The sequence below is a fragment of the Urocitellus parryii genome, chromosome 5 (genome assembly GCF_045843805.1).
Source record: "Urocitellus parryii isolate mUroPar1 chromosome 5, mUroPar1.hap1, whole genome shotgun sequence".
Taxonomy (NCBI): Eukaryota; Metazoa; Chordata; class Mammalia; order Rodentia; family Sciuridae; genus Urocitellus; species Urocitellus parryii.
The window spans coordinates 195,694,929-195,714,870 of NC_135535.1; the positions used below are offsets into that span (position 1 = coordinate 195,694,929).

The following is a 19,942-nucleotide window of genomic DNA, read 5'->3' on the forward strand; positions in this document are numbered from 1 at the left end:
GCGGGCTGTGGCAATAGCTTCACGTGGTGGGGGGGACACCAGAGATGAGCTCACAGCCCGGGGCCACCCAAACTCTCAGTGACGTTAGCAAGAGCGTTATAGAACAGCTGGACCCAAAATACTGATTGGAACCCTGGGAGCTCCGAATTTCCTCCCTTTTATATAAAAAAAAAAAAGGTCTAAAGAAAATATGCTAAAGAGTCTTCAAATTTTCCTTCTTTGTTTCACTGTGTAGAATAGGAAAACCCCTTCACCATGTGATGTCACATTGCTCTTCCATTGTTGACATTTCCAGTCACCCCAGACTCTGCCTTGCTCAAATTTACTTACTAACTACTTTCTAAGGAGGCAAAAATCTGTTCTGGCATATAAAAAAAAAGTGAAGGGGAAAAATCCTCTTGGCCCCAAACAGCTTAAAAATCTGTAGCCAGCACAAGAAGTGAGATAGAAACCGATGTTCCTGAGGATAAAGGACCCACTGCCTGGGTCCCCCTCCAGACTGCACCCCTATCCAAGACAGAACAGGCTTTCATTGCTCCACCCGGAAATGAGCAAGTCTCCAGGAAGCTAGGAAGTGGAGCCTCAAAGGATTATTTCTCTCTTTCTACCTTCCTTATTTATACAGACTGGCTCTAAATGTCTTGTCTGAGAGAAGGGCAGTGGAACGGTAAGAATAAATGACAAAATATGCTTTTAGCAACATTACCTGTTGCCTAGTGGACAACAGTTAGGGCACTAGGTCTTCCAAACTGGGTACAAACCCCAGGTTGCTACCCACCTAAAGTTTGACTCGAGTCTCACTTTACTCATACATAAAATGGTAATAGTAATAGGATCATCGTATCTACCCATATAGGACAGTCGTAACCTATAAATAGCAGTTTGCATTCATGCACTCAAAGTGGTCCATCAAATGCACCAGTGATTAGACAATTATCATCAGTCCATAATGGTACCTATTTGATCACTATTATTATCATTTGCAAGAGATATGCCGACTCAGCCTTCCCGGCACTGAGACAAGAATCCCTTTTGAAGATCCCAAACAAAGTTCCTGAAATAGTCACACTTCCAAATTAAATGTCCTTCCAAAGTCCTCTTCTGCCTGCTGCCATTCCGTGGCATAAAGAGATGCACAGGCTTAGGGCTCCAGGGCCCTTGGGGACAGTCCTGTTCAACCTTCTCATTTTAATACCAGGAAAAAGGAGTCAGGATAGTGAGTGACGTGTCTGAAGTCAGCAAGGCAGTTAAGGCCCAGGCATAAAGAGAATGCTCACCGAAATCATCAGACTCTGATTCAGAAGCAATCACATCCTCCTCACACAAGAAAAACATTACCAGTTGAGTTTCCCTGAATCCAAAATGCCTTTTCTGGATTTCAGATGTTTTGGGATTTTGGAATATTCACATAGACATAAAGAGGTATCATGGGGATGGGACCCAGATCTAAACAAAAAAATTTCATATATGTTTCACATATACCTCATCCACATAGTCTCAATGTAATTTTATATAATTTTTTTTTGTGTATGTTACTGGGGAATGTATCCAGGGGATTTTGAGACAGGGTCCCACTAAGTTGTTGAGGCTGACCTCCAACTTATAATTCTCTTGCGTTGGGCTCCTGAATTGCTGGAATTACAGGTATGCACCACTATGCCCCAGAGTATACAATATGTTAAATAATTTTGTACGTGAAACAAAGTCTCATGGTGTGGAACTTACTACTTGGGGCATCATGTTAGTGCTTAAAAACTTTCGGATTTGGGAGCATTTCAGATTTCAGGCTTTTAGCCTAGGGATGCTCAACCTGCACAATCTTTCTGTATGAAATGACTCTTTGGATAATTGTAGGCTTCTGAAAAATCCCTCTCCAGGAAGTTTAAGGGTGTAGAAAGTTAGTTCAGGATGTGCTGCAAATGTAAAATGAAGCAGTACTCTCCCATGAATCACATCTAAAATAAAAGCTTGGAGTGAGGAGGAGGAATCAGACGCCGAGGTCACTCTCGGTGACTTGGGCTGAGAACGACTGAAAGCCAGGCGCATAAGCTCAGGTTACCTCGCTGACCAGTTGTCCAGCCTTCTTGGCCTGTTCCAAATTGAGACTGCCCTCAGTCAGCCACCCGACTCCCTTCATCCACGCCAGGTCGGATTTGTACTGCAGCTGCAAGAGAAACACCACCGGCATTCAGCACAGACACGGGTGCAGACAGGACAAATTTGGTGCAGGAGTCAGGAAGCTCTCGATGCTGCGTTTTTTCTCCCAGAAGAACTGCCCCCTCCTCCCTTATGCCCCCTCCTCTCTGCTTGGGAGGTAAAGCCATTGGGCCTGCCTCATAGTAAGAATATCATGTCTTGGGGCTGGGGATGTGGCTCAAGTGGTAGCGCGCTCGCCTGGCATGCGTGCGGCCCGGGTTCGATCCTCAGCACCACATACCAACAAAGATGTTGTGTCCGCTGAAAACTAAAAAATAAATATTAAAATTCTCTCTCTCTCTCTCTCTCTCTCTCAAAAAAAAATTTTTTAAAAAAGAATATCATGTCCTACTTAAATGTTCAAACACTACAACCTTAACAGAAAGGCCATTTCTCCATCCCAATTAGAATTAATATATATTCCATGCTTACAAAACATATATCAAAATAGATGCTACTGTCATGTATAACTAAAAAGAACACATATAAATTTTAAAAATTTGATAAATTTGAAATTACTCTTTGAATAAATTGTAGGCTTCTTAAAAATTTAAATTCTAAAGAATCTTAATAAATTCAAAAAAATTTTAATAAATTTTTAAAGACCATTTCTCATACATTTTGACCAAGGACCTTCTTTGTCAACCTACTAAATTTCCAAGATTGGTTTCCCCTTTGCTTGTGCCAACACATTTTAACCTTCCCCATTGGCCCTGAGCCCCACTCCTCCATCCACCACACCTGAGTCTGTGCTGTCATGATTCGGCCTCCCTCCTGTCCTCCCTGGGCCCAACATCTCCAGAAGTTCCTCCTAGTCCTCTAGGTTATGTAATAGTCTCATGTACAAGTTCAAACTGAGAGTGTATCTAGTTGTGAGATGTGGGCACAGCTGGCAGTGAGGGAGGGCTCACCTCGCTCTGGAGCCCGTAGGCTTTCTTGGCCCACTGAGTCTTCATGTCTTCAGGCAGCACGGTGTATTCGTGCAGTTTCTTCCTGTAATCCAGGTCACTGGCAAGAGCTTGGGCCTTCTTAGCATGCCTGATGTTTACCATATCCATGGGCAGGTGAAAGTGGGTCTTACTCTCTTCAAAGCCTTTCTTGTATTCAACCTGGGGTGTACCAAAGCAAGGCCCATTACCTAAAGGCTGCTCTTGCAGAAGTGATATGAAAACACAAGATTCCCAGGCTTTCAGGAGGAATGGGTACTTTCGATGCCACCCATCTGTAAGAAAGGTCTGATCCAGAGCTTAGCTCTGTAAGCCAGTGCCGTAGGCTGCTGTGGCTCCACCTGTCTCTGAGATACCTCTCTCTTATGGATCTTCACTCTTTTTACCTGGCTGCTCCAGGAGGGCACTCTATCTGCAGAAGCAGAATAACAAAGCTTGGGCTTCAGATCCAGTCACGCCTGAGCTCAAGCCTGATCTGTCCTTTACCAGCTGGGAAACCTCTGGAAAGGTATGTCACCTCCTTGAGGGCTCATTTTCCTTGAAACGGTTGTAATAAGTATATGAAAGAGGAGCAGAAATGTGCTTAGTCCAGGGACTGTCACACAGCAAACACATGATATATGTAAGTGATGAGGATGACAGTGACGGGATGCAGTAATGATGCAATGATGATGTTGGTGATGAGGGTGGCCATAGTGGTGACTGATGAAGGTGGTAATGATGCTGATGATGGTGATAATGGTTGCCATGATAGTGAAGATGGTGGTCCTGATGGTGATGATAGTGGTTGATGGTGGTGATGGTTGCCATGATGATGGTAATGGGGATCCTGGTATGATGATGATGGTGGTGATGGTGAGGATGGTGGTCTGGTGGTGATGGTGGTAATAAAGAGCTTGGTGGGAGGCGTTTGGTCATGGGGGTGGAGCCCATGTGAGAAGACACTGTGTCTCAGTAGGGAGCTGGTTCTCCCCCTCATGGGACCGGACTAGTTATCACAAGAATGGGCTACTACATTGTGATATAAACATCAGAGATTATTATATAGACTAGCATGCTGTATTCTGCTATTCATATTTTATAATAATATTTATAAAATATGTACTGATACTTATAACTATGCTTATCTGATTAATAGATATTTGAGCACTTAAAAAAAAAAAAAAGAAGAATGTGCTATGAAGAGCAAGGCCACACTTGTGTTCTCCGTGTTGCAGGTACTCTCTTGCCTGGCCACTTTTCCCACCACGGTGATGCTACATGAGGCCTTCACCAAATGCAGTCTTGAATAAACCACCTCTTTCTCTATAAATTACCAGTCTCATATATTCTGTTATAGCAAAAAAAAAAAAAAAATAGACTAAGCCACTTTCCCAGCAGAACTAAGCTCCATGAGGAAGAAACTCATTATGAGCTCCCAGTGTCTCCTAAGTGTTTTGCCCATAGTAACTGCTTGGTAAACCTGTGTGGATTAAATAACTGTGGCCAAACGCCTCTGTACCTTGATCGGCAGAGGCTGTCACAGTGAGGGCTACACTCTTCCTCTACTTTAAAAGAAGAGCATGTTCAGTAAAATAAAGAAAGTGAGCAAACCTCTTACACAAGTCAGGAAAGAAAAGAGTTGCAGGCAGAAATCAATAATAATAAGAAATCAAAAACACGGTTTGCTGGTGCTATCCTAAATGACCAGGTGAAGTTGCCAGGAAAAACTTTGAAAGTAACATAACTTTAGGTAAAGGGCTGTGGGGGGGCGGGTGGAAAGGGAATCTACCTGGCTGCTCATCTTGGCCACCTGCAGGGAGTGCAGAAGCTTCGAGTCGGTTGTTCCCATGGCTTTGCCTTTTGTTTTCTCATATTCTTCTTTGTATTTAATCTTGAGAGAAAAAAGCAAGTCTGCTGTGAGTGCGAGAGAAACCGTGCCGTCCAAGGGGCTCGGTTTAACAAATGCAAGGAGAACTATTCTGAGAAAACACCTCCCCGTCTTCCGTGGATCCAGAAGAAGATTAAAGTACTGCGATGTTTACAATGTTAACAGTCATTATTTTTTTTTTCAGCAGGACCACTGACACGTTATTGGAACCATTCCTTATCCATTTCTGAGTTAATGAGAGAAAACCTACATTGCTAGCAAGCTCCCCCGAGGCTTTGGCGGCCAACAGAGACATGGCATCCAGCTTCATCTCAAATCCTTTCCCCTTTGTCTTCTCCCAGCCTTCTTTGTACTTAACCTAACAAACAAAAACACAGGTGAGCAGGAATTGCTATACCTACAGTCCTTCCAAAAGTTGAAGACAAATTTTCTTTAAGGAAAGTAGGTTTCTTTAACAACTTACAGGCCAGAGTCCTTGGGTGCTATTATAAAAATAGTAAGAATAACTATTAACACAGTTCATTGATTCCTTAGCTAGAGAGCCACATGGACAGTGCAGGACAAAGCTCTATTATTTCTTGGTCATGTGACTACGGGTAATTACTTCTTTGGGCTTTGATTTTACCATTTACAAAAAAAGAATATCATCTCCTCTTTCTCAGAGTTGCTGTGAGAATGACTCAGATATGGTATATGGAAATAAATGCTGACCTGGCCAAGTGCCCTTGTCATGGAAGGTATTGATATTGCCATGGTAACAGCAGCTAGGGTTTGCTGGTGCTGACCTAAATGCATCATCGCACTAATTGCAAATCTTCTCATTAGGCCTTCGAGGCTCAGAGAAATTAAAGAACTCACCTAGGGTCACCCAGGTAAAAACTGGCTGTACCTACATCTAAACCCAGGTCTACCAAATCTCAAAGCCCATGCCAACAAGTGTGTCCCTACAACAGCTCCTGAGGATTATGCTGACTCTGTATCCTATCATGTCACATCATACCAGCTACCCCAGTATAGAACTGGTTTTCAAAAAACATTAGTTCTGGAGTTATTTTCTCCTGTCCCACCAATCCAATCTGGAATGAGAAGTCTAATCACAGCCCACCAGTGACTCTGCAAAACTCTAGCAATTAAGATTGTTCTTAAAGTCTGTGTTTTGTCCACACAGCAAGTCACCAGTCAGAAGTCACCAGGGTGATGGCGATGATGGTGCTGATGATGGTTGTACAGTGTTCTCACAGGCCATACATGTGCTTGGGTAATGAGAATTGAGTTGCTCTGACCAATTCATCCCTAGTGAACGGATGCCACAAGATGGCAAAGTTCAAAATTAAAATTCGATGGATGCCTTTGACGAATCTCTCTCAGGAATAGAAGGCTCCCTGCTTGTTGGACCATGCCGGATCCTTCACGTTCACATCCACCCACGTCCCCCTCCGTGTCCTCCCCATTGCCTGCTCACCTCACTGAAGAGTTCGGCATTAGTTCTGGCCTTCACCAGCTGAGGCACATCCTGCGGCAGTGTGTAATTCAACTTGTTTTTCTCATAGTCAGCGCGGTAGTTCACCTGATGGATTGAAAATGCAGCTGCAGGTTTTTATATGGGCAAAAGGAGAACTTGGGGGGAGACACTCTTTCCCACTTTCCCCTGAGATCCATCACTAGGAAGGAATTTCTGGAAAAGGCATTTTACAAAGAAGCTTGTAATCTGGGGAATGTTTCTAATTAATAGATAGAAGGGGCCGATTAAAAACATAAACAACTCAAAGGCACACTCAGAATTGTGTATTTAAAAAAGAGATCCCTGCGACAACTTCACCAACTCCCTTTACAAGCCCTTGAAGGTATGAAACTAATGTCTGTGACTTGCTGTGGTGCTGAACATTTTGCCGTATGCAGGGTAGATCCTCAATAAGAAATTACCAAATGCTCGTTTGAAGAAAGAGCCATCTTAAAACACACACATACACACACCCCACACACACAAGCTAGCCAGGTGTGATTCCTTAAGGAAGGACACAGCATCATTTAAGATGCAGTCTTGACCAAAAACTAACTCTGAACTTTGGACACTGGTGACATTAAGAATTATTGTGAGGACGTCTTGTTTGTTGTTTTGGTGTGATGTATTAAAATGGTATAAATATGTTTAAATTTTTTCATCTTTTAAAGATTCACATATGTAAAATATTTATGATTAAGTTATTTTCTTCAAAATAATAGGGGGGGGTGTGGGTGGGTCTATATATGAAGCAGGATGTGGCATGAGTGGGTACTTGCTGAATCTGAGGGTCAGGTACCGGAGGATTCATTATGTTATTCTCTTTACTTTTGAATGCATTTGAAATTTTCCATAATAAAAATTTTTTGAGGGGGATCATTTCATGGCCATAATAAGACATGATGCTATTAATAAAAGTCAAATCTTTGGGAGTTAAATGTTCAGATGTTTTGGGAGTTAGATGTTCACAGTGATCACAAGACCCCCACCTCCAGCCGGGCTGGGGCAGGTGACTTACGTGGCTCAGTTGCTGGGCGTTGATTTTGGCCTGAACAATCTGCGGAGTATTGGTCACAGAGCTGTACTTCAGCTTGTCGATGCTTTGCCTGTAGTTGACCTAGGTAAAAATAGGCACAGAGAGATGTCATTTGGTTTTTGTTTTCTTCTCTAAGATTTGCTTAGGTCCCTTCCCCAACCCAACCAATTGGTGATTCTCAAATTATTAGAAAAAGAACCAAAGATTTCAACTGGACACCAACAGACATCCTGAGCCAACAGACAGGAAAACAGCACACTCAAAAAAGAGCCCCCCCGCCCCCCCACCCCCCGTCAGTGGACACAGGAAGAGCTGCTTGTCCACATTATGAACCTGAGATATGCACACTAAAATCACAACAGGATATACTTCCACACCCACCTGAAGAGAGAAAATTAAAATTGCTGAGAATATCAAGTGTTGGCAAGGACGTGGTGCTACAAAACCCCCATAATGCCACAGACAGATGTGCAGACTGGCACAGTAGCTTTGGAAAACGGTATGGCATTTTGGCAAATACACATATTTACATCCCAATAATGCTATTCCTGGGCTTATTCTCAAAGAAGATCTGCACACGGCCACTTTATAAAAATTCAAGGTGAATATCTGCACTTGCTATGCTTTTCTGTATGTCTTATGCCTCACAAAAAAAAGGGATGTTTAAAAGAAAAATGAAAGAGAGAAAACAAGTCCACCCACATTCACACACGTCTCTGAGTGGGAAGCAAAGGAGCATTAGTGGCCCCTCACAGGGACGGCCTAGGGTGACTGCAACTGTGCACCAGCCCCTGCCTGGCGCTCACTTCCACTTGGTGACAGTCCCCAAGAAAACTGCTCTTAGCTCAGCACTGCAGTGGAAGCAGTGAGTTCAGAAGGGGAGGAGGCGGGATTTCCAGCACTTGGCTTCCCATTTCAAGATATTTGGGACTAGTGAATTTTCTCTTTTGAGAATGCAAATTGCTTTTTAGAGAGTGAAGGGTTACTAGCTATTTGCACATGAAACTGTATTCATCCAACCATGTGTTCCTCCAAACACACCTGACCAAGATGCACCTCCCAGGCAAAGGGAACTGGAGCCAGGGAGTGAAGGCCCAGGTGTGCAGCTGAAAGCAGGTGGGCGGGGGGAGGGGGATGTGCTGAGCTGAGCGGAGCAGGAGGCCCCCAAACCTATTTAGCAGGAAGGAGATCTGGAGTGAAAGAAATGAGGGTAGGTTTGGATGGTTAAGGACTCTTTTGAGTAACTGCACACGCAGGCTAGCTGGAAATCCAGGTAAAAGAAGAAGTCAACTCATCTCTAACCCTGTCCTTCTTCCCTTACACCTTCCTGGTCCCTCCCACTTGTTCATTCATTCATTCCTTCAACTGTCACAGATGCCTGTGCAGAGTGAGCACGTAAGTATTGCTGATGGGTCCTTGCTCCCAGGGCCCTAAATGACACAGTCCCTCAGGACACTTGAGCCTATCGGACACTTGAGCCTGCTAGGCCCTGGCTTGGCTTATGGGGCTGATCACCACCAAACTTCCCCCAGGCAGATTGCACATCTCTGGTGTATTCCCTGAAGCCCCCAACCCCACCCAGGATCCCACAGTAGATGACAGCTGCCTAAGAACCCCACACCCCTTACAGTGTCCCCACTGTCCACTGCCATCTCTGCTTGGACCTGCAGTCTTGGCCACCAGCCTGCTCTCGGCAGCTGGCTCTGCCCTTCACAGGGGCCCCACCCCATCTCCTGACTATCCACGCGACAGCCCTATGTCTCTGTCCTCTTGTCCACCTGTTGCTCTCTCTGGGTGCTGCCTCCCTGAGATGATAGCCCCTGTTGGGGAGTTGCAGCCTGAAGGCCACCAATCTCTGTGGGACATTCCAATTATTCCAAAGAAACCAGAAATCCACATTATCATGAAAAATCCTGCAGTTTTAAATACTGGAAAACGATTCAATATTTTTAAAATTCAGAGATGCAAATGAAATAGACTTTGGGTCCGCTGGCTGCTGCTCGTATGCCACTGTCTTCCCTGGTCTGTACTCCCTTCATTCTTGTCTGTAATCATGACCAACACCAGGACACTCACTGTGTCCCTGGCAGTGCTCCAAGTCTCTCACACATAACTTATTTAATTCTCCCAACCACCCTAACAGTAGGCACTCTATCATCCCTACCTTATAATGTGCCAACTAAGGCACAGAGACCTCAGGTGACTTACTCAAGGCCACACTTACTAATGACAGAGCTTGGATCTGAATCCCAGGAGTGGCTCTTAATCTATGCACTAGAAACCTGGTTTGCCAAAGCTAGTGTGCTGGGACTGTTCACCTGGTATATGGATGAGAGGTTCCCCATAGCCTGAGCTAGTATTGCTTTAGACAGGGAAATGTGATCCATGTAAAAACGGATGACTTACAAGTTAACCTCTAGAACAGGATCTAGGAAAAATACACTGGGCCTCAGAGTGTTTTTTTGTTGGATTTGGAGTCAAGGATAGCACCTTTTTATACTTTTTATTCCATGATTCAAGGAGAAAAGTTTGTCTGTGTCCTGAGTGCATAGGAAAAACTAGGAAATACAAAGTCATTTCAAAGTCAACTAATAATGAGATTACAGTTCTGTGACTTCCTAATGCATTAATTCAGAGCAAAAACTTATCACCTCATAATGGAGTCTATTAGAATTCAGAATTATGCATGATAAAATGTCACGAAAACTATATTTTTTAAATGGCATCTTCCTTCCCGATAATTCTGCATTAAGTATGTCACAGAGCACAATTACTTTTCTCTGCAGGACATAATTAACAGTCTCCATGATTAATCACATCTTTGCAACATCACAAATGCCTGGCCATTGCTCCAATCTACATTCTGAAGGGTTTCTTTGCTAAATATAGAGTCTCATTTTAATTCTATTAGTGTTTATAAAATCCATCTAAAGGGAATGCTCTCTAATTAAGGGCCCATGCTTTATTTAATTTCATAGTTATCTCACCATTTTTAATGCTATCAGACTGAGAGGACACAAATGCTCTTGCAAATGGATTCCCCCAAACTTCCTGAACACTAAAATCCCCACATTAGGGACAATAAACTCAAATTCACACCAGAGCCAGGAAGGAAAGGTCAAAGAGATTAAGTCACATGAAGGGAACAGCCACCATTCAGTCCCAGACAACTGCCACCATGCAGAAAGTGGGACTTCTTTTCCCAGGCTTTTCAGACTTTTCAAGAAAAGATGAAAATATGAATTCCCCTAACTCAGAACTTCAATTTTTTAAAAATATGGGTAGCCAAAAACAAAACAAAACAAAAAAATACTCCTGAAGCCTGCTTGTGGCTCATGCCCTGCCAGTTTAGTACCTGTCTCTAAAAGCAACACCCCTAATTCAGTCTAAGTTAATTCTTGTATCAGATGTCCCAAGTGGGCTAGCTACATTTCAGGTGTACAGTTTGATCCAGAGTCTTCTATGGAAAAATGTAGTTTCGGGTCATGTTATAATGGGATAACAAAATTGTAGGCATTGATCTTGTTTTGTTTGTGCTATTTATTAGGCATGATTTCTAGAACTCTGCTGCACAAGCACACCCTGGAGGTTTAATGAAGCACTCTTCATTGGCAAGTGTCTCGGGTAATATTTGCAGCTAAAAGAGAAAGTAGCTTTGGTGATGGCCAACTTTAACTTTGGCTTCATTGAGGTGAGATGAGTAAGTCAACCCAATGACACTTCTGGGAAAAAAAGAGGCTGACATTCCTCTGCTTCCCATCTCCTTTCATCCAATACACTATCCTTTGCTATGCGTGTGCTCTGATGTTTGGGACACTGTGTTAGACCCAACCAAATCCTACTGCTCCAACTGTCAGCAGGAGAGAGAGAGAGCAGGGTGAAGCCTTATGTACCAATGGGGAAACCCGAGTCAAATACTGGAGTCATGCTGATTCCAAAGGAACCGAAGGAAAGTAACGCGGGGCGTTCAATAAATATATGCAGAATTGTGTATTAAATTGTTGATCAGAGACTACCTTCACTGACCAAGAATGATGGTACCCACTCACTGACAGACCACCTTAAGAACGCTTTAAGATGGCAAATGACTTTTATCTTTTTCTTTGTACTTTTCTGTATTTTTCATAATAAAACATGTAGTAAAATTCTTATGATCAGAAAACAATAAACTGAATTGTACTAGTTTGTGTGGGGCAAGCCAAACTTTTAAAATATGCAATGCTGTAACAATTAGGGATAAATAGATAGATATGGCTATCTACCTATACATACACACACCCAGATATATATACTTTCCAATCTGCCCCTGAGAAAAAGTTCAGTCAACGTTATCACTTACTTTCAACTTACACCCATCTACTCATTTTATTGGGCTTCCTTCAGTCCTTAACCTACTATACTCCAAAGCTTAAAACAAAAATCATCATTGCTAAGAAATAATGATCCTAAATGCCCCCCGCAGTTCATTTCTAGGAGAAGAAAATGAACTTCAGGGTATTTTCAAGACAAAAACAGAGTTGGCGCCAATTTACATTGAAAACCTGAGTTTTCAGCCATGCATGGGTGGACCTCCCAGGGGCAAGAGCCCCCTTTCTCAAGTCCCTTCAATCTCTGCCAGTGGTCTCTCTTGTTTCTGTCCCTCTTCCTGCCTAAGAATCGTCCCAAAGGGAGGAAGTGGCTAGTAATCAATAAAAGTGCCGTCAGAAGAGGACTTACATCTTTCAAGGGAGCCAGTTTCATCGTTGTTTGATAGGCAGGAGTAAGGGTGGCTGGGTAGTTGTAGTCCACAACATCGTGTTTATAATCAGCCTTGTAGGCAACCTGAAACCCAAAGAACAAGAAAAGGAAATCAGTCCCTGTTTTCTTTTGACCTCATTTGAAAGTCATAAGAAATACTTTCAAAATAGCCAGAAACAAAATTGATTCAGTTGCATCACCTCCAAGGAAAATTAAGTTATGTTCACACATTTGCCTTTAATTAATTTGAATTCTTCTTCATTAATCAAACATTCGTTAACTTCCATCTGTAGTGTATTTATCTCTCTTTTGAACAATGAAACTCCTTGTCATTTTGGTTAACAAAGAGCACGTGCTCGTGGGTAAACCATGAAGGTACTTCTTAGCTCACCCCCGGAAAAGGAATAAAAAGTTGAGTCTTCAGAGTATTTATTTATTTTTTTCTTTAATTGGACATTCTCAAGCAGAGAAAACTGACACCTGCATCATGAAAGCAGTTTCCTTTCAGTGTCCTTGACCTCCCAGATTTATAACCTCGAATTTGAAACTCTGTGAATTGGATTGATAAAGCCAAAGAGAGATTAATAATTACATGCTACAGGGAAAACAAGAACCTGTTCTATTCTGTGATCCCATTACCTTGCCCAGTGCCTAGCCCTGGTAGGTCTTCAATGAACATGAAGACTGGATAAACAAATAGACAAACAACCACCTAACAAACTCCAAATAAATCACAAAAGCCTTGGAATCCTGAGGGGGTTTCAAATATGAGTCATGCTCATCCACTCTCTTTATCACTCAGAAACCGAAAGTTCTTTTCATACTGGATCAATTATAATAGATCTAAGTACTCTTCAAACCAGAGAAAGCTAAAAAATACATACTTTGAGTCTTTAAAAAATGTAAGGGATTATACATATTTTTGGTTGTGTTGGTAACATTTAGAAATTCTTATGGGCCTGTATTTTAGAGAGGTTAAAAAACAATTAGCTGAGTTTGTGATTCCCCACGCCTCTCCACCCCCAGAGGCCCTTGCAGAAGCACTCACATTGCTGGCCAGACTGCCAACTTTCAGAGCATGAAGTGTGCGTCTGTCCATGCCAACTCCTTCATAGTGGCCTCTCATGTGGTTCTGGTAGTTTTCTTTATATTTATTCTACGTAGAAACACAAAACTTTTAGCAAAAGCTTCCCTACTTGTTGAAGACGAACTACTTGTCTTAATGCACAGAATCCAAACTATAAATGATTAAATAGAACCTATTTAAGAAGTCAGTGCACCAGTGAGTAAAAAAATAAAGCAAACTTCTTTTCTAACCACTTAAATTTCAAACGAGCACAAGAAGTTGGATCAAGACAGCAGATAAGCACTCGGGAGCATGGGTCTGACGGGCATTGGTAGCACAAAGCAGATTTGACTTACTTGTTTATTTTTATATTTTTTTTGTTTTAAATTTACCTTTTCCAATGTGAAAACTTACCATGAGAAGGTGGAGCTCATTACTGGATAAGCTCTGATTGTATGGATGCTGTGGACACAGTCCCAGGCTGGGGACTGGTACAAGCCACTGCATGAAATAACTTCTACTTCCACATATAGTCAGCCCTCTGCCTCCATGGAATTTATAACCATGTTTCAATCAATCATGGAATGAAAATATTTATTTAGAAAATTGCATCTGTGTTATACATATACAGACTTTATTGTCACAGTTTCTTAAACAATATGGTATAACAACTATTGACATGGCACTTATATTAGGTAGTATAAGCAATCTAAAAATGATGTAGAGTATATGTGAGGATGTACACAGGTTATATGCAATTACTAAGCCATTTCATATAAGGGACCTCAGCATCTGAGGATTTTGGTACCCAACAAGGGGGTTCTTGAACCAATGTCCCATGGATGCAGAGGAATGACTGTATATGAAGAAGACCAGACCTTTGCCAAATTCTGTGATATAAAAGATGGTCACTGCAACCATGTGAAAGAATGATGCTGTGTCTCAAATAACATCAAGTAAAGAGAAGATCAAAATGGAATGATGCAAAGTCATAAATAGGAAAATCTGGGTAGCTTCATGATGTTTCATTAAAATCACCCACCCTGAGAGGACATTGAGTTTCCAGGCCCACGGTGCATTGAAGTAGAATACTATTGCTATTTATTAGATACGATTCTATTTATCTCAGTTAACCTTTGCCAGCCACTCTATGAAGAAGAAGGATTTATTATCATCCCCATTTGAATGACCGGCAAAGTAGCTCAGAGAGCTTAACTGACTTGTCCACTTGGGTAACAATATGGCACCAAGTATGTTAGTTCCAAAACTGGTCCTCTTAACTAGAACCTTCACACAAAATAAATTTCTTACTGAGCCTTACAAGGTCACTTGGGATTGCGAATTCTACTATTAATATAGCTAAGCAGAAGTTAAATCATACACTCTAGAACAGGTTCTTGATATCCTCAAGCCTACATCACCAGGCTTTCTCTGAGAATGTCCAGACTCACAAATGCCACTCCAGCATGTATCTGCTCATCTTTGAGGTAGGGAGAGAATGTCTGGCTCCCAGATGACCATGAGAGTTAAGTGAGATCATGCATTCACTCAGAAGCACAAAGTCCCATGCTCAGCCAGGCTCCCTCACCAGCATTTGTCATTAGGAGCAGACACGGGGCTGTGTGCAAGGGATTCAGAAAGACAGAGAGGAGAGGTCCTGCCCTGAGGATTCAAAGTCGAGTGTGGGGAGGGAGAGGAGGGATGTGACAGAATTTGACATCGCCCAATCCCAGCAGGCAACCTTAACCAAAACTCATAGGTACTCATGCCTGGGAGCCCCCGCTTCTCCAAGACACAGGGACACATGCAAATGCTTAGGCATCAGCAACTCACATCACTGGTGAATTTTGAGATCTTGCTCACGTTCCTGAACTGAGGCGTTTCACAGTAGTTGATACTGTGACCTTTACTACTTTCCAGATCCTTCTTATATTCCACCTTGGGAACCAAAACACCAGATGCACAATAGAACCAAACCCCACATCCCTCTTGAAAACATTTCCAGAACTTCATTGAGGTGGTTTTAGAAAACTTTCAACCCCATATTTAAAATACCAGGCATAGGATGCTGTAAGTATGTGTTTTCCTTAGTAAAAAAAAAAAAAAAAACAAATAATAAAGTAATAATCAATTTCACTCTGCAAAGTAAAAATATATGGTCCTTTTCAAGAACAAATACTATAAAAACATACAGCTGAATAAAATGGCAAAACTGGGGTTGGGGGTGACGCTCAGTGGTAAAGCACTTTCTGAGCACACACAAACCCCTGGGTTTGACACACCCCCAGCACCACAAAACAATTTTTTTTAAAAAACAATGGAAAACTAATTTTAGAAATCAGGTGGTGAGTCTTAGAGGAAAAAGTATAGGAGAGATTATGAGGATTACTATTACACAGATTATTACACAGCCACCTGCAGAAATTCTTCCTACTACACACTTGTGGTATATTCACCTCTCTATATATACATCACTAAAATTTTACCCAAAAAGGCACTTTATTAAAGAATATAACAAGGGAGATCACCCTGATGAAGAGTGTCTTCAATTTAAAGCAGCCTGGCTATCTGAGCTCCCCCGGGTGCCTGGAAGAAGCCATGAGGCTGTAGTTATTAGATTAAACTCTTGAGTCACCCTGAGTAATTTCAGAACGCGGCTGAGGATGATCACTATTTATAGAGGCAGAGCTGGCTGGTCTTACTGGAGAAACATAAGGCAAAAAGAAATCAAAGGTTCGCTTGTGGCCTCCTACCAAAGGAAGTACAACTTCATTTGTTATCGTATTATAAAACTAGAGTGGGGATATGTCCTTTAAAATATGCAAAATGCACTATAATGTTCACACTATGATTTTAAGTTAAAAAAAATATAAAACTGTATATATAGTTGAATCCTAACTGTAGATGTTTGTCTTTATATTCATATATTCGGTTATTTATATATTTGCATAGGAAAAGGCCAACATGTTAACTGTGCTGTTCCAGGGTGGCAGAGATGTACCACCAGGGGTCTCACTCCACCTTTGTCCCTGAGAGTCTCTATGAATCAGAACCAGGCACTTATCTTTTACAGGCCCAAGACAAAGTGAAGGCCTAATCTAGAGCTAACAAAATGAGCAGACAGTACATATTTTAGGCTTTGCCACCCATGTGGCCTCTACACCAATTGCCTAGGTAGCCCGAGAGCAGCCACAGACAATATGTAAGTGAATACTATGTGGCTGTGTTCCAACAAAACTTCACTTCTAAAAACGGCTGGATTGGACGCTGAGGTTGTAGTACGTCAATGGTCTTGCACATCAGAATCGGCTGGAACATTTGTGTAGATGCAGAGGCCAAGGCCTCCAGACCCATCTACAACTTCCAAGCATGATGAGACTCAGGAGTGACACTTTCCCAAGTTGTCCCAAGTTGCAGAACCATGGGTTAACAAACAGTTTGGGGGAAAGGAAAGCCATTAGAGGTTAGAGGAGAATCTCTGTCTCTGAGGTGCAGATGACTCGTTAAGTGAATCTTTTAGTAGCCATCACTCTCCGTGTTGCCGGAGGTTGCCAATTTGGGTCCAGAGAAGTGATGGGGGTAAGAGGAGCTGCTGGGCAGAGAGGAGGGTGCAGAGAGGACACGGTGGGGTGTTTCCTTGCCAAGTAGTCCTAACAATCCCCCAAAGCTTAAGCACAGGGTAGACCCACACCGCGCACCCTCGGGCAGCTAGCTCCACCTGGGAGGTAGGAAGTCACAGCCTCTCCAACTCTGGCTACAATAATGGGAGAAGGAGGGAAGTCTGACTTTTCAAACACTCTTTCTGACCTTGGATTTCCACTCTATAATGACATCATACTGTTTTCAAAGTCCTGCACTCTTTCTGCCAACCAGAAATCTGCTGCCTGGCACTTTTGACTATCTACAGCCTGGTAAGGACTTGGGAAGACATGTTTGAGCCACCAAAGAAAAATTTAATTTGCTTGACTCCTGGTATTCTTGTTAATTGTGTTTTACTACGTACTCTTCAGACACTGGAAACCCACAGATTGTATGTGTGGTGTCACTCTCTTAACGGCCCATTTTATTACAGGGTCACCCCTTTACTACCTAGGAGGCAAAGGGGTGACAGCGCGGGAGTGTAACCCCCCATACCCACCTCGCTCACAAGCTTGTTCACACTCTGGGCCCGTTTGAGAACCAGGTTGTCTTGGGCTGGAAGAGAATGATAATGCGCGGCGCCCCTCATCTTGTGCAGGTCCTGCCTGTATTTTATCTGAAAGAAAACACACGAAGAAGATCTATAGTTGCCATTTCCATGCTCTGTGAGAAACACGTCTCCAAAATAACCCCAGACTGAATGTCAACATTTACTGAATAGAATTTTCTAAAGGCAAAGAATTCACGTGGACTTCTTCTTCCATTACATCTACAAACTACTTGGTCCTTCTTGAACTAAAATGATACTGGAACTTTTCACACTTCTTACGCATTACACTCTAATTCTGCATGAGGAAAAAAAAAATGTAGTCCTAAAACGATCATGTCATTCCAGCCCAATTCTAACCCAGGTTCCAGTACCCTAACTCTAGCCTGGTAACGAGGCCATGTCTTGTACTTTCTTTCTTAGGCAAAAGTGGCGCCGTTCTGGCAAGTGGGTAATTGACCCTTAGCAGAGTCAAGGTGAAGGGAAAAGGATCCTTTGAATATGAGGCCCCTGATTAGAGGTCAAGTTCAAGTCAGCCTGTTAAGGTCTGCAGTGAAGTTTCACTTTACCAAGTTTAATTATAGCCTATCTTTCAAGGACTGCTTGTTGGCTAACTTTCTGCAAATAAAAATGACTTTATCGTTGGGTTACACCCAGTCTGATAATCATATAACCTATTTTAATCAGCTCTTCCGTTAAAATGCTCAACTTCTAAATGGGTTCTGCTTGAGACTCTTAATCTCTGCTTATCTGGCCGGACCAGCATTTGTACTTGCTTCAAAAAGACCTAAAGTGAGTTGTGCTGTTTGTCCACATCAATCTGCTTGCAAAGTTGATAAATGTAAACAAAGACTTAACAGAAAAAAGAAGACATCAGAAAATGTGGATGGGAGTCGAGGGCTAGGCGAACATTCCCCTGTGGCTCAGCTCTAAGAAATGTGCCTGTGTGTAGGTTTCAGTCAGCACAGCTTTCAAAGTCTCATGGCTCCTCTATCTCTGTGGTGCCGCCAGCTGACCCTGCTTGATGGTACTTACATCACTAGCAAGTTCGTTGGCCTTCTTGGCATTCTGATAAGCTGGGGTGATCATGGCGGGGAAGCTGCCCTTTCCCCTGGGCTCCTCATACTCCTCCAAGTCACCCTGCTGAGATAATCAAAACTTTGGGTGGTGATCAGAAGTGATTGGTCCCAGAGCCTGTTCCCACAGAGGTCCATCCACTCCGGCATTCCAGTGACCACCACAGGTGCTGTACCATGTGGTGATCAGGACGCCAGGCCCTGGGGTCAGGCCTGCTCACGGTGCGCAGTACACAGTAGTAAATCAATGGTAACTATGATCATGATCGTTATCTTTAGTTCCACAAGATGAATCAAGATACTCCCCGTCTCCCAGTGCCGTGGTGCCAGGGACTGTGCATGTCTTCACTGATAGCAGGGAAGTCCTTTGTTTCCCCTGGTCTCGAGCACTATCTTACTCAGTCAGGTACCATGGCAGATCTGTGCACAGAGAGGCTTTGACATCCCCTATACTGTCTCCCTCGGTGATGTGTGTCATGAAACCAGAAATGGGGTCTTTTGCCAGTTTTGCAATTTGTGAGGGAAAACTTCACATCAGTTATCTGAAACGGGAGTCACTGAGCACCGAAGACAGGGCGGTAACCTTCGTCTTGACTTTTCCCTTCCTCTTCCCCATGCCACCAGTCCGCTCCCACCGAGACCTTCTTTTTCATGAAGTGACTGGGGCCACCCTTCCCTGGCAGCCAGAGGCCCTGCAAGACCAGCTCAGATGAACGTTCTCTCGTGCGTCCCCGATCCTCCCTCATCCAGACCCACCCCAGGCAGAACCAGCTGCGCCCTCCTCTGCATTCTTGCTGCTGGATGCCCATCACTGTGTCCCCCAGCTCATGACTCCATCTTCCGGGGCCTCATCCGGGGCAGGACCCACCCTCCTCCAGCACCAGGACTGGACTGTGGCCCACACATTTTCTTTAAGTAAAAGAACTGGGTCAAATTAAAATGTCCAGGCTTCCTTTTGTCCAGTCATGAAAACTGTTTAGCCTGAGTGCTCCTTTTTGCTTGACTGCCAGAATATTCTGGGCCAAATATAATTAGCAAAAACAAAAAAACTCTCAAATTCTTTAGAAATCTGCTTTATGGGGTTTTTCCCCATCCTGCTCTACAGTTTTGTGCTGGTGGTTTTATGTGTGTGGTGTGTGTGTGAGTGTGTGTGTGTGTGTGTGTGTGTGTGTGAGAGAGAGAGAGAGAGAGAGAGAGAGAGAGAGAGAGAGAGACAGACAGACAGAGAGAACCTTTTTGTAAAATACCTAATCCTGCTGGGGAATTGACTGGTTACAAATGATAAATCAAATACACAGTATAGTCATTTTAATGAGTCTAATTAGAT

The 19,942-nt window shown here is 43.0% G+C and overlaps 1 protein-coding gene across 3 annotated transcripts in view; it reads right to left on the reverse strand.

The window, feature by feature from the left end:
* The window catches only part of Nrap (nebulin related anchoring protein), a 69,434-nt gene that overhangs the window by 37,131 nt on the left and 12,361 nt on the right, over positions 1 to 19,942 (reverse strand). Inside the window, exons 10-20 of one of the 3 annotated variants that reach the window (XM_026389205.2) lie at positions 18,575 to 18,679; positions 17,492 to 17,608; positions 15,187 to 15,291; positions 13,336 to 13,443; positions 12,267 to 12,371; positions 7,533 to 7,631; positions 6,476 to 6,580; positions 5,264 to 5,371; positions 4,915 to 5,016; positions 3,108 to 3,305; positions 2,060 to 2,164 (exon numbers count right to left, since the gene is read on the reverse strand). In XM_026389205.2, coding sequence (XP_026244990.2) covers positions 2,060 to 2,164; positions 3,108 to 3,305; positions 4,915 to 5,016; positions 5,264 to 5,371; positions 6,476 to 6,580; positions 7,533 to 7,631; positions 12,267 to 12,371; positions 13,336 to 13,443; positions 15,187 to 15,291; positions 17,492 to 17,608; positions 18,575 to 18,679 — 1,257 coding nt within the window. Of the gene's footprint in view, positions 1 to 2,059; positions 2,165 to 3,107; positions 3,306 to 4,914; positions 5,017 to 5,263; positions 5,372 to 6,475; positions 6,581 to 7,532; positions 7,632 to 12,266; positions 12,372 to 13,335; positions 13,444 to 15,186; positions 15,292 to 17,491; positions 17,609 to 18,574; positions 18,683 to 19,942 lie in introns of all 3 variants that reach the window. The other 2 variants (XM_026389204.2, XM_026389206.2) reach the window with 2 other exon arrangements.